The following is a 17,177-nucleotide window of genomic DNA, read 5'->3' as shown; positions in this document are numbered from 1 at the left end:
CTCGGCGGCTACATAGAGAGCGTACTTCTCTTATGTCAGACTGGCTGCAACTGGCCGAAGTTACGGGAGGCAGTACAGGTGCAGGAGAAGGCTGAGGACGGTGGCGTGGGAATGATCTGTGTGCATGGGGTTGGAGGAAGCTCCAGGTATGCAGGGGTGTCTCTAGCCATTTTGTCACTCCAGGCGAGAAATCTTGTGGCCCCAGCCCCATACCCCCCACCCCTGTGGTGAACCCCACCCCCCAAGACCCCCGAAAATCATTAAACAGCTGCGTTTCACCAGAAATTACACTTATTGTGAGTGGAGTGAGATTGAGAATTATTATTATTGATTTATAAAGCGCCAACATATTCCATGGCGCTGTACAAAGTAAGAAACAAATATGGGGTACATAATACAGACAATGGTGTACACTAATATACAAGATACATAATTAGTGACAAAATACAAAAAAATAATACAGCATACAGAATACAAAATACAGAAGTGGTAATGACAGTGATAAAAATAACATGATGAATAAAATGTATAATGATTTCCAAGACACAAAAGGGGGAGAGAGCCCTGCCCTTGCGAGCTTACAGTCTAAAGGAGAATAGCAGGAGATGGAGCAGAAAGCTAATCTGTATTGCAGTCCCAAATTACACAGAGACTAGTTGCCGGTAAAAGGGCTGCTGTCCCTGCCAGTCTCCCACACAAGTCAGAAGGGAGTCCTCCTGGAGTCTAGGGACTGTCAAAACTTTTCAACCTGTTTAACACCTTATCTGCACATGCAGTCATAACAATGAGGATAGACAAGACAGATGTTTTCCCACAGACCCTCCAGGCAAGCTCTGCATCATGCTGTGTATATTTACCAGCTTGCCTGTCCTCTAATTGCACTTTTATCAGCTAGCCTAGTGTTTCACATCACTGTACAACAACAAACCTGAATACACCAGACCATCCCTAAATCACTGAATAAAAGCCTGGGGTGCAGTCCATGCCAGGCTGCTAATCCTGCTACGCTCAGTCTCTACATCCACGCAGTTACCAGTAGCAGAGAGGAACTGAATGAATCAGTGAATCAGAGTGAAGAGTCAGGACTCAGAAGCTGATGCTGTACTCTGAGCCTTCTCTCACTGACTCATTACTGTGGTTCTCTGAATCATTGAGCTGAAGGAACTGAATTAATCAGTCAGTGAATCCAGTTATGAGTCCAGTCAAGTGCTGCTGTTAGCTGCTGCTGTGTAACTTGAACCCTTATTCTCTCAACTCTCAGCAGCGCTCCTGGCTCCTCCTGCCGCTCTAGGCAGGAATTTATAGCTGCCTGGTGGGTGAGACGGCTCTGCAGGTATGTATAACATTTTTATCATCTCTGGTTTCCTTTAAAGGAGAACTGTAGTGAGAGGGATATGGAGGCTGCCATATTTATTTCCTTTTAAGCAATAGCATTTGCCTGGCAGCCCTGATGGTCTATTTGCCTAAAGAAGTGTCTGAATCACACCAGAAACAAGCATGCAGCTAATCTTGTCATATCTGTCTAAATTTGTCAGAAACACCTGATCTGCTGCATACTTGTTCAGGGCCTATGGCTGAAAGTATTAGAGGCAGAGGATTAGCTGAATAGCCAGGCAACTGGTATTGCTTAAAAGGAAATAAATATGGCAGCCTCCATATACCTCTCACTACAGTTATCCTTTAAACAATACCAGTTGCCTGGCAGTCCTGCTGATCTCTCTGTCTACAGTAGTGTCTGAATCACACTCCTGAAACAAGCATCCAACAAATCCAGTTACACTTCAGTCAGAGCACCTGATCTGCAGGCTTGTGCAGACAGAGCACCTGATCTGCAGGTTTGTGCAGTCAGAGCACCTGATCTGCAGGCTTGTGCAGTCAGAGCACCTGATCTGCAGGCTTGTGCAGTCAGAGCACCTGATCTGCAGGCTTGTGCAGTCAGAGCACCTGATCTGCAGACTTGTGCAGTCAGAGCACCTGATCTGCAGGCTTGTGCAGTCAGAGCACCTGATCTGCAGGCTTGTGCAGTCAGAGCACCTGATCTGCAGGCTTGTGCAGTCAGAGCACCTGATCTGCAGGCTTGTGCAGTCAGAGCACCTGATCTGCAGGCTTGTGCAGTCAGAGCACCTGATCTGCAGGCTTGTGCAGTCAGAGCACCTGATCTGCAGGCTTGTGCAGTCAGAGCACCTGATCTGCAGGCTTGTGCAGTCAGAGCACCTGATCTGCAGGCTTGTGCAGTCAGAGCACCTGATCTGCAGGCTTGTGCAGTCAGAGCACTTGATCTGCAGGCTTGTGCAGTCAGAGCACCTGATCTGCAGCCTTGTGCAGTCAGAGCACCTGATCTGCAGGCTTGTGCAGTCAGAGCACCTGATCTGCAGGCTTGTGCAGTCAGAGCACCTGATCTGCAGGCTTAATGTCTACACTTTATTCATAGGAGGACAGCAGAGGCTGAATTAAGTGATAAAACTGTCTGATTACCAAACAAGTATGCCAAATTAACTCTAAGTCATTCCACTAATTATAAATAAAAGGGGGAGGAGAAATCCCTGATCACTGATTATTACAAACATTTATAAGAGTGTAAAGCCTGCTACACACTTTCAATTATGATTGGCCAATCACTGGCCAATTTTACCACCTCCATGTAGTAGGAGGGTCAATAGATATTGAATACTATTAGCAGATGGTGTAGGGAATCACTCATACTACATAGAGGTAGTAAAATTGGCAAATCATAATTGAATGTGTGTACCAGGCTTAACGTTACACACATCAACAACAGACACAGAGGATGTCTTCTGTAACACTACCTCCCCAAATTCCCAACAACCGGAAGCAATTGCATCCCTCAGCATTTCCCACACCCAGAACATCATTTGTGTAACTGAGTGTGATTACTAATGTCTGCCACAGTTTACATCTCAGGAAGCTATTCCCACACTCAGGACGGGACTAGGACTTCTCATTTCTGTGAGATTTCTGATGCGACTTAAGACTGGCTTTCACAGCGAAACTTTTCCCACAATCAGGACAGGAAAATGGCTTCTCGCCTGTGTGAGATCTCAGATGAACGGTGAGTTCCGCCTTCAGGGGATAATCTTTCCCACACACAAAACACTCAAAGGGCCTCTTGCCAATGTGACGCCGCTCATGTGTAATCATATTTGTTTTCTCTGCAAAACCTTTCCCACACTCAGAACACGCAAAGGGCCTCTCGCCGTTGTGACATCGTATATGACCAATGAGCTTCGTTTTATTTATAAAACATTTCCCACACTCAGAACAGGAATAGGGCTTCTCTCCCCTGTGTGATTTTTCATGTTTCTTAAGACTGTCTTTCAAATAAAAACTTCTCCCACACTCAGAACATTTAAACCTTTTCTCCCCCAAGTGAGTTTGTTGATGTGCTAGAAGACCAGCTTTACGAGCAAAGCATTTCCCACATTCAGGACAAGGATATGGCTTCTCCTCTGTGTGATTCTGCTGGTGTCTCAGAAGACTGGATTTAAGGTTAAAGCATTTCCCACACTCAGTACATGAATATGGCGTCTCTCCTGAGTGGGAAATCTGATGCCTATTGAGGTTTGATTTATTATGAAAACATTTCCCACATTCTGCACAGTTGAATCCCTTCTCCTGTTGTGCTATGCCAGGGGGCCTCCCGGCATGTGACTCCTCAGGGGGAGGGGCATGGACAATTTCTGAGTGAGAGATTTCATCGGAGGAGTCGTCTGTGAGATCGTCATTGCTCATTGTATGGGGTGAGGAGCGAGGGGGAGGAGTCTCTGAGAGGTTCCTGATGCCGGGACTCCGAGCTGCAAATAGAGAAACATCATCACTTCCTGTTAGAGGAGTCTGAGGAAAATAAGAATGATCAGCCTGATAGAAAACTGCAGAGGTTGTGTCCAAAGCCACACTGTGTATTCTAAATCTATACATACAAATCAATGTTCCATCTGCATTCTCCGATAATTAGGCACCTAGAAAAAGATATAAACTGACATAGGGTTCGTTTACAGGTGGATCTAGTGTTCAACATAAACATCCACAGGATCTCTCCAATATACAGATCAACTGTTTCCTCGAATGAATAAAATCCTCACTTTAAAGTGACACTGAAGCGAAAAAAACCTCATGATATAATGAACTGGTTGTGTAATACGGATAAATAAAAGAACATTAGCAGCAAAGAAAATAGTGTCATTTTTATTTTCAGGTATATAGCTTTTTTCCTAACAATTAATCATTCTCTAATAATTGCAGTTTCCACAATACACTCAGCATTTTAAATGATTTCACAGAGCAGGCTAATGACCCTTTGAACGTTTCTCTGCAGAAAAACCATAAACAAAGAAGAAACAATGAGAGACAGTTGAGATAAGAGCTTCAAAAGACAGTGCTGTCCACCACTTTACAAAGTTGCAGAGCTCACAGAAGCTCCTTTGCACAGATAACAACAGGAGTTTCTTAACTCTTCCTGTACTGGAAACATTATGAGGCTCATATCTGTGCTATTAATGTTTTGTTTCCTATCTGTACTACACATATCATAAGTTTATTTTCACTTCAGATTCCCTTTAATCCAGTGGTCATAACAAACAGAGTACCATATCATAATAATACGGATTATGTGCGGCCTCTCATGCTGCTCTCTGAGGTGGAAACAATCTGGTGAGCCCGTCCACTGTTAGTGGGGGGGGGGGGGCTGTTTTGTTCGCACAGCACGAAGCGGTGAACCAGGCGGTTGCATGTGTGGTGCACTCCGCATGCTGTGTGCAATCTACTGCAATATTGTGATACAGGATTATTGCAAACCCATTTAGTGGTCTTCATTGCTTGTTAGACGCGGTTTAAATATTGTGTAGTATATCTATGCATATATAACAATGAAGCTGGGAGTGAGAGGACCAAGAAGTGTGAGAATATGGCTCTGATGTGTACTGTAAGTGCCGCAAGCACTATGAAGGCCTCTGGTGTCGGTCAATCTGTTTCTGCAGGGAGTTCACAGGTTAGAAAGGGCTCATCCCACCAATACACATCCAATCCATACAGAACAACTCCAACCGATCCGGAGCTTTTCATGGATAATTTCCAAATTGCTTTATAATGCATTTCATATGTGGTACACAGCGGCAAACCAGCAGGACGTTTCAGACTTCATGCCCTTTATCAAGTGCTTGGTCTTCTGCTTTCACAGTTATATAGACATAACAAATACACACTTTGTGATACGCTGTTCCAACTCCTCAATGCCACTAGTGTCTTGTGCTCCCCAGGTGTCACACAAATATATGTCCCTTGTCCCCTCTCACTAGATGCTCACCAGATTATAACCACCTCAGCTCTCAGGTGGATCTTAAACAGAACGTTATGGCCAACTTCACTTGCTTCTGTAGAGAAGAAAAAACTCCACATAGAGTAGTGCAGTTCAAATAACGAGACCATTCAAGTGCTGCAGACACCGTGCCTGTGTATCAACACTCTTCAATCGTGCCACTCCAACTCATTGCATGCCGCACTGCTCACCAGATGTAGCCCACCTCTATGTACAGGTGGAACCTGCGCTCTATAGTGTATCCAATCAATTCCACGATCCGCAATAGCTTACAAAAAGCCTCTTGCAAGGACTTTACTTCATTCCCACTGTTAAAATTGCTCAATAAAAACATAAAAAGAAAGCTCTCCCCCGTTCCGCCTCCTCACTCAGTCGCAGGGTATCGTCTCGTGCGCTTCTCTGTTGACCGGCCGGTCCATGCGCTTCCTGGATCCTGTACGATGTCAGACGTATAGCTCTGCCCTACGCGCGTTTCATCCTCACGCCACACTCATATACCCTGCGACTGAGTGAGGAGGCGGAACGGGGGAGCGTGGAATCGTCAGGAAGCACCCGGGAGGCAGGAGTCAGACGGATGGGCATTGGCATCCACCTGTATAGGACATGTGCAGACTGCTTCTGAAGGCGTAAGTGAAATTAGTTTACTGCACACAGAGGCATTATTGACAGTATTACGCTATATGCACTTTCTTTTTATGTTTTTATTGAGCAATTTTAACAGTGAGAATAAAGTCCTTGCAAGAGGCTTTTTTTTTTAAGCTATTGCGGATCGTGGAATTGATTGGATACACTATAGAGCGCAGTTTCCACCTGTACATAGAGGTGGGCTACATCTGGTGAGCAGTGCTGCATGCAATGAGTTGGAGTGGCACGACTGAAGGGTGTTGATACACAGGCACGGTGTCTGCAGCACTTGAATTGTCTCGCTATTTGAACTGTACTACCCTATGTGGAGTTTTTTTCTTCTCTACAGAAGCAAGTTAAGTTGATTATAACGTTCTGTCTAAGATCCACCTGAGAGCTGAGGTGGTTATAATCTGGTGAGCATCTAGTGAGAGGGGACGAGGGACATATATTTGTGTGACACCTGGGGAGCACAAGACACTGGTGGCATTGAGGAGTTGAAACAGTATATTACAAAGTCTGAACAATATTGCCCTATGTGGAGTTTGCTTTCCATTACAGGATTGGAGAGCGCAGCAGTACAATTGAACTTTATTACCCAGTGACTGGACTTTCTGCAGCGATCCCACTGACTGTTGATTGTAAAAAGTGGTAATCACTGTGTGAACTGTGGCGCAGTATTTATAATTTGTTAACAAATACACACACACGCGCATGCATGCATGCATGCATGCACACACACATGTACACACAGATACACAAACACACTGTAAACACATACTGTAAACACACACACACACACACACACACACACAGTAAACACATACTGTACACACACACACATCACACTGTACACACACACACTGTAAACACACACACTGTAAACACACACACACACACACACAAACAGAGACACACACTGTAAACACATACTGTACATAAACGCAAACTCACTCTGTACACACACACACACACACACACACACACACACACACACACACACACACACACACACACACATAACACTGTACACACATGCACAGATTAGAAGGTGGGCTCAAAACTCATCACTAATGAACAGTTATACTATAGTAGGAAGCATCTAAGGCTGAAATGTCTAAACAAGCCTCCAGGCACTTGTGTCCCCGACTCTTTCACCCAGGAGAAGGAGGATCAATGAGATGCAAATATTTCCGAATTTATGCGGGATTATGTAAATATACGCAACTTGAAAATGGACCAATATCAAATCCAACCAAGGTTTAAACTGGTCCAATTTCAAGCTCCATATATTTGCATAAAAATTTACATAATTCGGCATGAACTCAGAAATTTTTGCATCTCAATGATCATCCCTATTTCTGGATCTTCAACACCTCTAACACCATATACCATTCCCTGGCACTGTGCTTGCACTAATAAAAGTGTTTTGCAGCCTATATTTTCCTCTGTGCACCTCTCATTACCTCTGTTGGTGTATTTATATGTTCATGCAATCTTGCTTTCACAACTCTAGACATCTGAACTGCATAGTCAACGCACAAGGGCACATTAATGGTGGTGTGATGTGTGTAATGTGACTGCACAGTGTGTCTGTAATGAGGTATAACACACTATGTACACAGGGAATGTGAGAAGTAATAGGGGTGTGATGTGTGTAATGTGACTGCACAGTGTGCCTGTAATGAGGTATAAACACACTATGTACACAGGGAATGTGAGAAGTAATAAGGGTGTGATGTGTAATGTGACTGCACAGTGTGCCTGTAATGAGGTATAAACACACTACGCACACAGGGAATGTGAGAAGTAATAGGGGTGTGATGTGTGTAATGTGACTGCACAGTGTGCCTGTAATGAAGTATAAACACACTATGTACACAGGGAATGTGAGAAGTAATAGGGGTGTGATGTGTGTAATGTGACTGCACAGTGTGCCTGTAATGAGGTATAAACACACTATGTACACAGGGAATGTGAGAAGTAATAGGGGTGTGATGTGTAATGTGACTGCACAGTGTGCCTGTAATGAGGTATAAACACACTATGTACACAGGGAATGTGAGAAGTAATAGGGGTGTGATGTGTGTAATGTGACTGCACAGTGTGCCTGTAATGAGGTATAAACACACTATGTACACAGGGAATGTGAGAAGTAATAGGGGTGTGATGTGTAATGTGACTGCACAGTGTGCCTGTAATGAGGTATAAACACACTATGTACACAGGGAATGTGAGAAGTAATAGGGGTGTGATGTGTGTAATGTGACTGCACAGTGTACCTGTAATGAGGTATAAACACACTATGTACACGGGGAAGGTAAGAAGTAATAGGGGTGTGATGTGTGCAATGTGACTGCACAGTGTGCCTGTAATAAGGTATAAACACACTATGTACACAGGGAATGTGTGGAGTAATAGGGGTGTGATGTGTGTAATGTGACCGCACAGTGTGCCTGTAATGAGGTATAAACACACTATGTACACAGGGAATGTGAGAAGTAATAGAGGTGTGATGTGTGTAATGTGACTGCACAGTGTGCCTGTAATGAGGTATAAACACACTATGTACACAGGGAATGTGAGGAGTACTAGGGGTGTGATGTGTGTAATGTGACTGCACAGTGTGCCTGTAATGAGGTATAAACACACTATGTACACAGGGAATGTGAGAAGTAATAGGGGTGTGATGTGTAATGTGACTGCACAGTGTGCCGGTAATGAGGTATAAACACACTATGTACACAGGGAATGTGAGGAGTAATAGGGGTGTGATGTGTGTAGTGTGACTGCGCAGTGTGCCTGTAATGAGGTATAAACACACTATGTACACAGGGAATGTGAGGAGTACTAGGGGTGTGATGTGTGTAATGTGACTGCACAGTGTGCCTGTAATGAGGTATAAACACACTATGTACACAGGGAATGTGAGAAGTAATAGAGGTGTGATGTGTAATGTGACTGCACAGTGTGCCTGTAATGAGGTATAAACATACTATGTACACAGGGAATGTGAGAAGTAATAGGTGTGTGATGTGTAATGTGACTGCACAGTGTGCCTGTAATGAGGTATAAACACACTATGTACACAGGGAATGTGAGGAGTACTAGGGGTGTGATGTGTGTAATGTGACTGCACAGTGTGCCTGTAATGAGGTATAAACACACTATGTACACAGGGAATGTGAGAAGTAATAGGGGTGTGATGTGTAATGTGACTGCACAGTGTGCCTGTAATGAGGTATAAACACACTATGTACACAGGGAATGTGAGAAGTAATAGGGGTGTGATGTGTAATGTGACTGCACAGTGTGCCTGTAATGAGGTATAAACACACTATGTACACAGGGAATGTGAGGAGTAATAGGGGTGTGATGTGTGTAATGTGGCTGCACAGTGTGCCTGTAATGAGGTATAAACACACTATGTACACAGGGAATGTGAGGAGTAATAGGGGTGTGATGTGTGTAATGTGACTGCACAGTGTGCCTGTAATGAGGTATAAACACACTATGTACACAGGGAATGTGAGAAGTAATAGGGGTGTGATGTGTAATGTGACTGCACAGTGTGCCTGTAATGAGGTATAAGCACACTATGTACACAGGGAATGTGAGAAGTAATAGGGGTGTGATGTGTGTAATGTGACTGCACAGTGTGCCTGTAATGAGGTATAAACACACTATGTACACAGGGAATGTGAGGAGTAATAGGGGTGTGATGTGTGTAATGTGACTGCACAGTGTGCCTGTAATGAGGTATAAACACACTATGTACACAGGGAATGTGAGGAGTAATAGGGGTGTGATGTGTAATGTGACTGCACAGTGTGCCTGTAATGAGGTATAAACACACTATGTACACAGGGAATGTGAGAAGTAATAGGGGTGTGATGTGTAATGTGGCTGCACAGTGTACCTGTAATGAGGTATAAACACACTATGTACACAGGAAATGTGAGAAGTAATAGGGGTGTGATGTGTAATGTGGCTGCACAGTGTGCCTGTAATGAGGTATAAACACACTATGTACACAGGGAATGTGAGGAGCAATAGGGGTGTGATGTGTGTAATGTGACTGCACAGTGTGCCTGTAATGAGGTATAAACACACTATGTACACAGGGAATGTGAGAAGTAATAGGGGTGTGATGTGTGTAATGTGACTGCACAATGTGCCTGTAATGAGGTATAAACACACTATGTACACAGGGAATGTGAGGAGTAATAGGGGTGTGATGTGTAATGTGGCTGCACAGTGTGTCTGTAATGAGGTATAAACACACTATGTACACAGGGAATGTGAGAAGTAATAGGGGTGTGATGTGTGTAATGTGACTGCACAGTGTGCCTGTAATGAAGTATAAACACACTATGTACACAGGGAATGTGAGAAGTAATAGGGGTGTGATGTGTGTAATGTGACTGCACAGTGTGCCTGTAATGAGGTATAAACACACTATGTACACAGGGAATGTGAGAAGTAATAGGGGTGTAATGTGTGTAATGTGACTGCACAGTGTGCCTGTAATGAGGTATAAACACACTATGTACACAGGGAATGTGAGGAGTAATAGGGGTGTGATGTGTGTAATGTGACTGCACAATGTGCCTGTAACGAGGTATAAATACACTATGTACACAGGGAATGTGAGAAGTAATAGGGGTGTGATGTGTAATGTGACTGCACAGTGTGTCTGTAATGAGGTATAAACACACTATGTACACAGGGAATGTGAGAAGTAATAGGGGTGTGATGTGTGTTATGTGACTGCACAGTGTGTCTGTAATGAGGTATAAACACACTATGTACACAGGGAATGTGAGGAGTAATAGGGGTGTGATGTGTGTAATGTGACTGCACAGTGTGCCTGTAATGAGGTATAAACACACTATGTACACAGGGAATGTGAGAAGTAATACGGGTGTGATGTGTAATGTGACTGCACAGTGTGCCTGTAATGAGGTATAAACACACTATGTACACAGGGAATGTGAGAAGTAATAGGGGTGTGATGTGACTGCACAGTGTACCTGTAATGAGGTATAAACACACTATGTACACAGGGAATGTAAGAAGTAAGAGGGGTGTGATGTGTAATGTGACTGCACAGTGTACCTGTAATGAGGTATAAACACACTATGTACACAGGGAATGTGAGAAGTAATAGGGGTGTGATGTGTGTAATGTGACTGCACAGTGTGCCTGTAATGAGGTATAAACACACTATGTACACAGGGAATGTGAGAAGTAATAGGGGTGTGATGTGTGTAATGTGACTGCACAGTGTGCCTGTAATGAGGTATAAACACACTATGTACACAGGGAATGTGAGGAGTAATAGGAGTGTGATGTGTGTAATGTGACTGCACAGTGTGCCTGTAATGAGGTATAAACACACTATGTACACAGGGAATGTGAGAAGTAATAGGGGTGTGATGTGTAATGTGACTGCACAGTGTGCCTGTAATGAGGTATAAGCACACTATGTACACAGGGAATGTGAGAAGTAATAGGGGTGTGATGTGTGTAATGTGACTGCACAGTGTGCCTGTAATGAGGTATAAACACACTATGTACACAGGGAATGTGAGGAGTAATAGGGGTGTGATGTGTGTAATGTGACTGCACAGTGTGCCTGTAATGAGGTATAAACACACTATGTACACAGGGAATGTGAGGAGTAATAGGGGTGTGATGTGTAATGTGACTGCACAGTGTGCCTGTAATGAGGTATAAACACACTATGTACACAGGGAATGTGAGGAGTAATAGGGGTGTGATGTGTAATGTGACTGCACAGTGTGCCTGTAATGAGGTATAAACACACTATGTACACAGGGAATGTGAGAAGTAATAGGGGTGTGATGTGTGTAATGTGACTGCACAGTGTGCCTGTAATGAGGTATAAACACACTATGTACACAGGGAATGTGAGGAGTAATAGGGGTGTGATGTGTAATGTGACTGCACAGTGTGCCTGTAATGAGGTATAAACACACTATGTACACAGGGAATGTGAGGAGTAATAGGGGTGTGATGTGTGTAATGTGACTGCACAGTGTGCCTGTAATGAGGTATAAACACACTATGTACACAGGGAATGTGAGAAGTAATAGGGGTGTGATGTGTGTAATGTGACTGTACAGTGTGCCTGTAATGAAGTATAAACACACTATATACACAGGGAATGTGAGAAGTAATATGGGTGTGATGTGTGTAATGTGACTGCACAGTGTGCCTGTAATGAGGTATAAACACACTATGTACACAGGGAATGTGAGAAGTAATAGGGGTGTGATGTGTAATGTGACTGCACAGTGTACCTGTAATGGGGTATAAGTACAATTTGAAAGTACAAACCTGTGCCAATGTGTATAAAACGTTTTCTCTCGTTAACCATCCTCATCATGTCACCCTCCTCCATAGACTGCTGATCACTCCTCACATATATCTCTTCTTCTTCCTCTTTACTTGTCCCCATCATGTCACCCTCCTCCATAGACTGCTGATCACTCCTCACATACGTCTCTTCTTCTTCTTTCTCTTTAATTGTCCTCATCATGTCACCCTTCTCCATAGACTGCCGATCACTCATCGCATATGCTTTTGCTCTTTAAGAAATGAGTTCTTCACCCTAAAGTCATGAAATAATGGCAAGGAATAGCTTTACAAAATAAGTACTAATAAACAGAGCTTGCAGAAGAATGGAATTTCCTAGGCCTAGATTTTATACTATAATACTATAACGCAAACTGTGATATATGAAGTATGGCGGTGGGAGATGATGTCAGAGGGGCGTGGCAGAAGAGAGGGGAGTTTCAAGTGCTCTAAGTCATTCCATCCTGGGTGTGGCTGAAGCAGAAGCAGCCCTCCCATGGGAGTCATCTCCACCCCCTCCACACACCAGCCACAAATCGTCCCCCACATGAACTCACATCCAGACTCTCACACCAGATCCACTCACACCAGTCCTCCACTCACCTGCTGTGTGTGAGAGAATACCACATCCCTGGCTGCCAAAACACCACATGCATCACATGACATGACCATACCCACAGCTGTGTGAGAGCAGGTAAGATAGTGTCTCTCTGACAACAGTGACCCCTCCCCCAGCATCCACAGTGACCTCTCCCTCAACCTTGCACCCACAAGGACCTCTCCCTTCACCTAGGACCCATACTGACCTCTCCCTCTCCAGCCTTAGCACTGCAGTGATCCTGCCTCCCCCAGCACCCACACTGACCCCTCCCTCCTCCAGCACCTACATTAACTTTTCCCTCCCCCAGCAGCACCCTTCCTGTCCCCAGCAGCACCCATAGTGACCTCATCCAGCACCTAAACAGAACTCTCTCTCCCCCAGCATCCCCAATGACTTCCCCTTCCAGCAGCACCCACGCTGACCTTTACTTCTCCCCACATCCACCCCTTCCCCCCCCCCCCCCCCCATAGCTGGCACCCAATACTCTCGCTCACATGACCTTAAGTACCTGCACCCAGGCCTGACATTACACCCAGTACACACCTGCACACAGCCTCCACATGGCCCTACTATCTGCACCAAGCACTCAGTACCTGCACCCAAAGTACCTACATTCAAAACCCACATGACACCCAAATCCCACCCATAGCCAGCACCCAGTACAGGCATGGCACCAAGTATTCGCACCCATGTCACTCCCAGTACCTGCACCCAGCACCCACATGACATCCAGTACACGCACCCAGATCTCACATGGCACTAAATACTTGCAATCAACAATCATGGTACTCGATACCCACCCATAGCCAGAACCCACATGACACCCAGCATTTGCATTCACCCCTAGCCAGAAATGAGGACGAGGGCGTTGCGAGGCACCTTTTTTAAATTTGAGCACCCCCCACTGAAGGACTCTCTGCACTGCCCTGTAAGCACATTCATTACCCCCCCTGGCCTCCTTCTCCCGCTCTATGCTTGGCTTTTATGCCTTCTTGTAATGCTCTCTCTGTGTGTCTCTTTGCAGTGTTCTGCTGTGTTCTCTCTCCCTCTGTCTGCTGGACTATCTGCTGTGCAAGGGGAGGGGGGGTCTCATCTAGAGCTGATCGGAACAGCTGAATTCCAATTCCGCCGGAATTCGGTGTACCGCATGCGAAAACCGAATTTCTATTGAATTGAATAGTGCCAACTTCCGAGGTTAATTGTAAAGCCCCCAAAGATGCTATCATCACCAAAAATTTTGTGAAAAGACCTTATAGTTTTTGAGCAAATCAATTTCAAAGTTTCATAGGAAAAATGGTTTTTAAACTGTGTAAAAGGACACTGCTGCAGTACAGGCACCTCCTGCTCTGGTCACCTGGACCCACCATTTATGTGAAAAATGGCTGGTTTCGCCACTCCAGTGTGGCCTCCAGCGATCAGGGATTTCCCAGTGGCCATTTTGATTGCATTACTATTTACCGAAATTGTTTGTTTCAAAGGCAAAATTTTCGTATTCCCAGCCTCTGCTATACAGATGCAGAGGCTGACTGTGACCATTCAGTGGCAGGAGTTCGTCAGAGTGGGAGGGTGGTAGGAACTCCTAAGAGGATACTGGCGTGGGACCACTCCTGAGGATACTGGCGTGGGATTATCGCAAGGTAAGTATCCCTGGTTAATCTAGAACAATAAAGGACTTTTTTTCGTTACATAGTTATTTGGGTTGAAAAAAGACATACGTCCATCGAGTTCAACCAGAGAACTAAGTACAACTCCAACACCAGCCTGCTCCCTCACATACACCTGTTGATCCAGAGGAAGGCGAAAAACCCTTACAAGGCATGGTCCAATTAGCCCTAAAAGGGAAAAAAATTCCTCCCCGACTCCAGATGGCAATCAGATAAAATCCCTGGATCAACATAATTGGGCATTACCGAGTAATTGTAGCCATGGATGTCTTTCAATGCAAGGAAAGCATCTAAGCCCCCTTTAAATGCAGGTATAGAATTTGCCATAACTACTTCTTGTAGTTATCAGACACATTGCTGGGACTGAGATTACTATAGCCAGAGGTTACTATATCAGGATTGGTCATACATTGTATAGTCATCCAGGCACATTGCTGGGACCTGAGATTACTATAGCCAGAGGTTACTATATCAGGATTGGACATACATTGTATAGTCATACAGGCACATTGCTGGGACTGAGATTACTATAGCCAGAGGTTACTATATCAGGATTGGCCATACATTGTATAGTCATACAGGCACATTGCTGGGACTGAGATTACTATAGCCAGAGGTTACTATATCAGGATAGGTCATACATTGTATAGTCATACAGGCACATTGCTGGGACTGAGATTACTATAGCCAGAGGTTACTATATCAGGATTGGCCATACATTGTATAGTCATACAGGCACATTGCTGGGACCTGAGATTACTATAGCCAGAGGTTACTATATCAGGATTGGTCATACATTGTATAGTCATGTATAGTATACAGGCATTGTATAGTCATGTATAGTATACAGGCACATTGCTGGACCTGAGATTACTATAGCCAGAGGTTACTATATCAGGATTGGTCATACATTGTATAGTCATACAGGCACATTGCTGGGGACTGCGATTACTATAGCCAGAGATTACTATATCCGGATTGGCCATACATTGTATAGTCATACAGGCACATTGCTGGGACCTGAGATTACTATAGCCAGAGGTTACTATATCAGGATTGGCCATACATTGTATAGTCATACAGGCACATTGCTGGGGCTGAGATTACTATAGCCAGAGGTTACTTTATCAGGATTGGACATACATTGTATAGTCATACAGGCACATTGCTGGGGCTGAGATTACTATAGCCAGAGGTTACTTTATCAGGATTGGACATACATTGTATAGTCATACAGGCACATTGCTGGGACCTGAGATTACTATAGCCAGAGGTTACTATATCAGGATTGGCCATACATTGTATAGTCATACAGGCACATTGCTGGGGCTGAGATTACTATAGCCAGAGGTTACTTTATCAGGATTGGACATACATTGTATAGTCATACAGGCACATCGCTGGGACCTGGGGGCTGAGATTACTATATTAGGATTTACTATAATTAGATTGTGCTGTATTACTGCTCTTAAACCTGCCTATACTCAATGTCTTTACTAATCTCCCCACCCTATCCTACAGACCTGTACATTGCCCAATGGGCATAGATGTCCTAATATACAGCAAGAATCTCACAATTACCTCTTCCAACGTTGTATCTTCTCTACCTCCCTTCTGTTACATCTTTTCCTGTCTTTGGCTTCATTTCCTCCCTTCTATGCGTTCCACCTGGGAGAAGTGATGTCGACATCTTGTGGTGAATAGGCTAACTGCAGCCTCTATAAGTCTGAGCCTCTGAGTGCAATCAACTGCACTGAGCCATTTATTATCATACCTCCCAACATTTGAAGATGTGAAAGAGAGACACTTAAGCCACGCCCCCTGTGCGGCCTTAAGCCACACCCCTGCTTTTGCAGGAGGGTGACAATGGGAGGAATGAGTTTGCGAAGGAGGGTGCCAGTGGGTGGGAGAGGGTGACACTGGGTGGAAAGGGGGGTGCCAGTGGGTGGGGGAGGAAGGTGCCAGTGGGTAGGAGGAGGGTGTTAGTGGAAAGTGGAGGGTGTCAGTGGGCAGAGAGGAGGGTGCCAGTGAGCAGGGTGACACTGGGTGGGGAGGAGGGTGCCAGTGGGTATGACGAGGGTGCCAGTGGGTGGGGAGGAGGGCACCTGTGGGTGGAAAGGAGGGTGACACTGGGTGGGGGAGAAAGGTGCCAGTGGGTAGGAGGAGGGTGTCAGTGGGTAGGAGGAGGGTGTTAGTGGAAAGTGGAGGGTGTCAGTGGGCAGAAAGGAGGGTGCCAGTGAGCAGGGTGACACTGGGTGGGGAGGAGGGTGCCAGTGGGTATGACGAGGGTGCCAGTGGGTGGGGAGGAGGGCACCTGTGGGTGGAAAGAAGGGTGACACTGGGTGGGGAGGAGGGTGCCAGTGGGTGGAATGGAGGGTGACACTGGGTGGGGGAGAAAGGTGCCAGTGGGTAGGAGGAGGGTGTCAGTGGGTAGGAGGAGGGTGACACTGGGTGGGGAGGAGGGTACCTGTGGGTGGAAAGGAGGGTGACACTGGGTGGGGGAGAAAGGTGTCAGTGGGTAGGAGGAGGGTGACACTGGGTGGAAAGGAGGGTGACACTGGGTGGGGGAGAAAGG

General features: G+C 45.2%; 1 protein-coding gene across 1 annotated transcript; it reads right to left on the bottom strand.

The window, feature by feature from the left end:
• Nucleotides 1-390: 390 nt before the first annotated feature.
• Nucleotides 391-16,252, bottom strand: LOC137535531 (zinc finger protein OZF-like). The gene is made up of 3 exons (XM_068257371.1): nucleotides 16,184-16,252; nucleotides 12,320-12,593; nucleotides 391-3,812 (listed from the first exon to the last, which is right to left on the bottom strand). Exons 2-3 carry the CDS (start codon nucleotides 12,552-12,554, stop codon nucleotides 2,950-2,952), a joined length of 1,098 nt encoding a protein of 365 aa, XP_068113472.1. The 5' UTR covers nucleotides 12,555-12,593; nucleotides 16,184-16,252; the 3' UTR covers nucleotides 391-2,949.
• Between the last annotated feature and the right edge of the window lie 925 nt (nucleotides 16,253-17,177).

This window comes from Hyperolius riggenbachi, chromosome 10, assembly GCF_040937935.1.
Source record: "Hyperolius riggenbachi isolate aHypRig1 chromosome 10, aHypRig1.pri, whole genome shotgun sequence".
Taxonomy (NCBI): domain Eukaryota; kingdom Metazoa; phylum Chordata; class Amphibia; order Anura; family Hyperoliidae; genus Hyperolius; species Hyperolius riggenbachi.
This window is presented reverse-complemented; position numbering and strand designations above follow the sequence as displayed.